Source organism: Marmota flaviventris, chromosome 11 (genome assembly GCF_047511675.1).
Source record: "Marmota flaviventris isolate mMarFla1 chromosome 11, mMarFla1.hap1, whole genome shotgun sequence".
NCBI lineage: Eukaryota > Metazoa > Chordata > Mammalia > Rodentia > Sciuridae > Marmota > Marmota flaviventris.
Window position 1 is genome coordinate 37,502,656 of NC_092508.1, and position 7,242 is coordinate 37,509,897.

Consider the following 7,242-nt stretch of genomic DNA (forward strand, 5'->3'; position numbering starts at 1 on the left):
TGTGCAGAATGAATATCCATTAGTTTTGCAAGGAATTTGAAGGATTTCCTATAGATTCTGTGTTGTAACCCCAGTCTGTGCCGTAGCTCCCCTCAAACTTGCTGACCCAATACACCTTTGCTGCAAAAATAGACATATGGCTACCAATATGTCCATGTCATTCTGGGTGTACTAATATTCACTCTCTAACAAAAGACAAGGAAAGGACCCACCATGGTTTACAGCACCCCAGACCTCGCCAATAAGTGATTCTATATCTAGTTGGACTACAGATTTTAGGACATTGTCTTCAGAAGGCAATTACAGATTATCTATAGCAGCTGTATGCACCAAATCTTAGCCAGGAGGCCTAACCTCCCCTATAACTAAAGATTACACTAGTGCAGGCCAAAATTGCCACTATATACCTGGTAAAGGTGGAATAGTCAGAGATCCAGGAACCCATCCCTACCATAATGCCTAAAGGAACCTTGGTACTGTCACTTGCTGCAACTTTATGGTTGTAAGTCATCCTTGTTGGAGGCCTACAACATGAACAACTAGTGGCTAGCTTCTCTCCAGTTTCAGAACTTCTTGGATCTAAAAAGCTACATCCCAATCATAGGTACAAATTTGGAGGAAAAAAACACCATGCCCAAGGACCCATCTTACAGCCAATAGCCAATGCCTTTCTCAAGTACTCTGGCATCAACTTCATATCCAATTTCTTTTCACATTCCTTATAGAGTCCACAGGTCCTCAAGAAAAAGAATGAGGTCTATTTCTGGAATAACTGAGATTTCAGTGAAATCAGAGATTGTATTTACTTCTTGCTTCTCCTATAGTTACTGGTTTTCCAACTTCTAAGGTGCCCAGTCTAAGAGTATGCTTATAAAACAGGTCTCCATTATATAGTGCTGTCACTTAACATATACTCTGCCAATTAGGACTATAGTCTACTGAACTACTGTCTACTGACATCTTATTACTCTCCTAATAGGACAACCTAGGAATACCTGATCTAAACAGTGCTTTGTCCCTCCTGTAACACTGCTCCCAAAATGAATATTTGAGAACCACAATAGTAGTATTTGGAAGAAAATTCCTTATGATAAAAGGACCTACAAGATGCCAAATAAGGTACTAACAGTTCTAGAATAAGAGGATTCTTAAAGCTAAGTTTATTGTCATCTCCCGGAAGTTATTAGGATGCCTTGTGTGTATGTGTGTGTGTGTGTGTGTGTGTGTGTGTGTGTGTGTTTACATAGTACTAGGGATGTAACCCTGGGGTCCTTTAAAACTGAGCTATCCTCAGCCTTTTTTATTTTGAGACAGGGTCTCACTAAGTGCCCAGGGTAGCCTCAAACTTGAAATCCTCCTGCCTCAGCCTCCCAAGTAACTAGGATTACAGTCATGTATCACCACACCTGACAGGACGCCCCTCTTAAAGTGCATGCCCTCCAATTTTAAATGTCACCTGTCTCTACTTGCCATTCTTAAAACTACTGGATCAAACCAAACACAACTGAGTACCCAAATGGTATCTGTTTTATCAATAGTGTGCCTCCAATAGAGAATCTGACTGATTCACCTTCCATATCATCACAGAAGTGAGACCCAAGTTACTACACTCCTCCACTCAAAATATCCTGTCTTCTGTAGTAATTATGCCCTCTCTTTTTCTGGTTCTCCTATTTTCTTGTACCTCCAGTACTACAAATATCTAAGTTAAGTGTCTGCACAAGTAACAGTCTATAAAAAAGAACTCAATATCAACATCCTCCAACAAACCAACTTCTGTGTATTGATCAGCACTGGGCCATAAGAAAGATCAATGCAAGATAACTGTGTATTAGTTGTGACAGGAACTGTAACAATGCTATAAGAGCACTAACAAAGGCAGAGATTATCATCTCACTGATTTTCCAAATGTTTTCCTTCATTAATGTAAACAAATGACATCTTTCACTCTGCTCTAGTCTTGGTAATTCTAGCAAGTAACCAGAATACAAAAGCCCAAAATGATAAAGAGTCCAAAGGGAACATTTGTAGAAATGGTCCTTCCAACTTTAGAATGCCTTCAAGCATTCTTTTCCAAGCAGTGTTTCCAAGTAACCAGGAATCCCTCACCTTGATCATTTTAAAGAGAATCTGGAGCTGAATGGTGGCACCTAAAATAAATCTGGGGAAACTACCAGGACAATAGTTTACTTCAGAGTGAGCCCTCTGCTCGTTACCATACAATGAATGGATATTCCAAGGCATGTTCTCATGTTAAATTTTGGCCTAGTTGCCCAATCACCTGAGCTATAACACTGGCTTACTATATTATAATCACTGTATAAATTGATACCTTAACATCTTCTCTGTGATATTCTCTTATGGAGCCTTGGAGTTTCCCTAAATCCAGTTTGAGATTCCTGGAGCATTGATCATTTCCTTCCTGCACCATCACCTTCAACAAATGCAACAGAACAGATCTGAATAAGGTACTTATAAACTTTTAAACTTTAATAAGTTAAAACATCAAAAGAATTTAACAGCAAAATCTACTTGAAAGTAAGCGTATTAATATTTATAATTTCTATACAATTTCTACATTGTATTATTTTGATTGACCAATAAGAAATCAAAGTAAATTAGTATATGTGGATAACAAAATTAAGCCTATAAGAAACAGAAAACATTACTTTAAAGTATTTACAAATTGTTAGCTATATCTGTAACCTGTAAAGTTTAAAATTAACATACCAAATTCTGCAAGTTTTATAGTTTATCATATAAACAACTTTATACATTTATTTATTAGCCTGTCAATAAGAATAAATGTCAGCCAGGTGTGGTGGCACACATCTGTAATCCCAGTGACAGGCAGGAGGATCACAAGTTCAAGCCAGGCTCAGTAACTTAGCAAGACTCTGTCTCAAAATAAAAAGGGTTGTGGATGTGGCTCAGTGGTTAAGCACCTCTGGGTTCAATCCCTGGTACCAAAAAAAGGTAAATGTCATTTTTCAGTAGTCCTAAAAAAAAAAACCTGAGGGCTGGGGATGTAGCTCAGTGGTAGAGCACTTGCCTGGCATGCGCAAGGTCCTGGCTTGAATCTCCAACACCACCAAAAAAAGAACTTATCGAAATAGCAGTGGTGGCAAATAATTGTTATTTTAAGAGAGTCAAGATTTAGGGGTAGCTCAGTGGTAGAGTGGATAGCGTGGACAAGGCACCGGGTTTACTCCCCAATACCACACAAATACACACACACACAAAAAAAAAAAAAAATCCCTTATGATATCTCATCATCAAGAAAAGCATAAAAATTTAAAGCCCAGTGAAATTAGCAGAAAACTTAATTCTGAAACTTCAATTTTAAGTAATTAAATGTGAGACTAGAGCCATCTACTGGTTGAAGTGTAACGTTACAAAACACAACTGTTTGGACTGACTGACAAAGTAGGAAGTCCTAGTAGGCATGGAGTTTAAATAATGGGAATGAATATGGGCAAAAATCATATGGTTTTTAAAAGAATCTGCAGACACCCAATATGTTAACAAAGTATGGCTAGCCTATAAAAGCTGAGGCTGGGAGGCTCCAACCCCTCTCTCAATAAAAGGAGTCACTGTACTTATTGGCCTGAGAAGCAGAAGTAATGAGAGGTAGTTTGGGCAAACAAATAACATAACTCTGGTTTAAGAGGAGGTATAATGGGGGAAAAATATCAGCAATTTTCTCTCTTACCCATTTTTCCCCTAGAGACATCTTAGAACATTGGTGCACAAAAGACAGTGGTTGATGGGCATGGAGAAATGAAAGTAGTCATCACCTGAAAGGCTACAAACCTTTGTTCATGGGCACATGGAGTATGTGCTCAGAAAACACTAGTATAACCTTCCTGAAAATGAAAATAACACATTGCTTTTACCCCAAGCCAGTAAGAAATGAGCTTTTAGGTCCTGTGAGCTTTCACCAGCCAAGCCCTGGACTGGTCAAGTCTTGGAAACAAAAGCCCAGTTTCAGGTCCCAACCTCCTCCCTTCAAAAGGACATGGATGTCCATAGAATCGAGGCAAGAAAAATAGATCTCCAAGTCCCCTCTCTGTAGCAGAGACCCCCAGCCTGGACAGCAACTTGTCAGCTAGGTTTGGGGTAACAGGCTGAAGCAAAGTTGCAAAGACACGCAAACATTCCAAAGCCACATGAAGTACAGTACCCAGCCAGGGAGCATCTGCTGGGCTCTCCCAGTTCAATTTCCATGGTGCATGCCTTTGGACAAAACCATTAGTTTGCCGAACACAGCTGGACACTGCCTCCAGAGCCTTATAGATCTGAAAATTATCATAATACTCTGCTACCTGCTTGGGCAAACTAGCCATTGCACTCACGAGAGCATAATCCTCTGCCTGAGCACGAACTGATGGTCCCACCAACCCTGGCTTACTAGGGAAGCAGGTAGTGCAAAAGGCTGGATAGGTTCCAGAAGGGTTTATTCTTTTAGCAGTACATCGGTTCAAAAGACCTCCCAAGGCATCTGCCAGCTCAGAGTCCAGCAACTTAACCACCTTCTCATCGTAGTAGTCACAGTCCCAGCTAGGAACACCCTGCCGAAGAAGAAAATAACGGAAGCCGTCCACAGTATATCGATCAAGGCAAGTCCTGGGATCCACCACGTTGCCCAAGCTCTTGGACATCTTTTGGCCACACACCGTCCAGTGGGAGTGGACATAGATGCGATGTGGTGGGCTCAATCCAGCCCCTAAGAGGAGGGCAGGCCAATAGATGGCATGAAATTTGAGTATATCCTTACCTATGATATGAGATGTGGCTGGCCACCAAGATTTGAACTCAGCATTGGGGTAGCCAATTATGGTGAGGTAGTTGACCAGGGCATCCAGCCATACATAGATGGTCTGTGAATCGTCCCCAGGAACTGGAATGCCCCAGTGCAGGTGGCTACTCCTTCGAGAAACAGATAGATCCGGTAGCTCCTCCTCCAACCATTGAAGGACTCCGTAATAGAATGGCTCTGGAGTGATGGCCTGAGGGTTGCTTCGCAGCCAACGCTGTAGTGGCTCCTGGAACTGAGAAAGCCTGAAAATATAGTTTTCTTCCTTGGTCCAGGAGACAGGATGCCCGCTCTCGAGAGATACAGGGCACGAATCTCCCAACGGGCCCGGCTGCCAGGTGACCTTGGCCTCAGGAAGGAAGCACTCGTCAGAGGCGCAATACCAACCTTCATAGAGCCCTTTGTAGAGCAGACCCCGGGACTTAAGCACCCCCCAGAAGTGCTGCACGGCCACCCGGTGCCGGGCCTCCGTGGTGCGGATAAAGTCGGTGGAGGAGATGCCAGCCTTCTGGAAAAGTTGCTGAAACTGGGCAGAGACTCGATCGCACAGCTCAATCGGGGCCACGCCGGCAGTGGCCGCCGCCTGTTGAATTTTCAGACCGTGCTCGTCGGTGCCGGTAGAGAATCGGGTTGCGGCAGTTCCGGGAACTCGGAGGCGACGGTGGCGGCAGAGGGCATCCGCCAAGAGCGCGGAATACAGGTGTCCGATGTGCGGCGCCGCGTTCACGTAGAAAATGGGTGTGGTGAAGTAGGCGCGCGTGTCCTGAGGATCATCGCGGGTACACTGAGAGCCTGAACCATAGTGGCGTGGGCCAGAACTCTCCAGGAGAGAGACCCTGCGGGTCCCCGAGTATCCCAGCAGCCTGAGGACAGATATTCGCAGCATAGCTCCAGCCGGCCTAAACTGTGGAGGCGGTGTCTTAAACGCACATGTGAGGGGCGCATGCGCAGCCAAGCCGCCCAGACGCTTCCGCCCCGAAAACCAATGGAATTCGGCCGTAAGCGCCCGCCGGCGCTGCCATCCTCCACAGGATCTGCGCCAGTAGATTTCTTGGCGGAAGTCGGCGGAAAATAGCCTCTTTTCTGTTATAATATCTTCAGCTCCCTTCTCTAAGTTGTGGTTTTACACTCATGGATCTGTTTCCCTTTCTAGGGAAGACATTCCTCTGCATATGCCCTGGTCGATATATGAAAAGTCGATCTAAATTTTATTTCAGAACCTGAACATAAGGGAAGAATAAGAGCTGAAAAAGTTGGAGAAATATTTTATGTAAACAGTATTTGCTGAATCAAGATGTAGATTTGATCTGCTAAATCCTTCCCATAGACACTTGAGATCCAGGGAAGTAGACTGCAATGTTGCTGCTGTGCACATAAAGAATAATAATTTTCAATTTTATTTTTCAAGAGGAGTTGTTAATATTTTTTTAATATTCTTGATAATCTTCTAGGAGTGTTTTTCAAGTTTCTTCTAGTAATGGGACTCTAGTTTGGGGGCAGGAGAAACCTCAGGAGCCCAGAATTGAAGTAACAGTCTGTAGTTCATAACACACTCTCATATTTGGGTTACACCCTCTCCCCACTTAATTGATACTTTTTTCCTTGTGGTACTGAGAATTGAACCCAGTGCTAGACAAGGGCTTTGCCATTGAATTACATTCCAAGTGCTCCCTCATGTAACTTAGGGGTTCATGATATACATGTAATTTAAAAAAAAAAAAAAAAAAAAGGATGGAACAACTGGGTGCGGTGTAATCTCAGCTACTTGTGAAACTGGAGCAGCAGGATTGCAAGTTGGAGGCCAACCTTAGCAACATAGGTGAAACTCTCAAAAATAAAAAGATGTCGCTGTGGTAGAGCTCCCTGGGATCAATCCCCAGTCCAAAAAAAAAAAAAGAATGGAGTACCTGTGAACCCACAATCTAACCAAAGTGAAGTACTAGAAATGGTTCTCAAAGTATGTTCCCCAGGAAAGCAGAAAACTAGAAGCATCTGGAATTTGGTTAGAAATGCACATTCTTAGGCCCCGTTCCCCACATTTTCAAGGCATTCTCCAGGTGATTCTGATGCGTGCTAAAGTCTGAGAACCACTAAACTAAAAGATTAGCAGTGAGTCATGTGTACTGATTTTCTTGTGCTCCTCACTTCCCCAGAGAAGTAATCCCTGTCCTGAATTCTGTATTTGTGCATTCATGTTATCATACATATAATATGTTCAAGTAACATCATTTAATTTTGTGTTTAAACATTCTAAAAAAGTATATACTATTACATGAATCTTCAACTCACCTTTTTCATTCAATACTTTCTTACTAAAATTCATCCATGTGGTTGCATGTAACCATAGTTCATTTTGACGGCTGATTATTTCATACATTATACGAATGAAAGTATATGGGAAGTTGGAACCAATTTCTGTGTTGATA

General features: G+C 42.5%; 1 protein-coding gene across 1 annotated transcript; it reads right to left on the reverse strand.

Moving 5' to 3' along the window:
- Positions 1-2,523: 2,523 nt before the first annotated feature.
- Mars2 (methionyl-tRNA synthetase 2, mitochondrial) lies at positions 2,524-5,724 on the reverse strand. The gene has a single exon (XM_027925039.2). The coding sequence runs from the start codon at positions 5,700-5,702 to the stop codon at positions 3,921-3,923; it is 1,782 nt and encodes a 593-aa protein (XP_027780840.2). The 5' UTR covers positions 5,703-5,724; the 3' UTR covers positions 2,524-3,920.
- Positions 5,725-7,242: the final 1,518 nt, after the last annotated feature.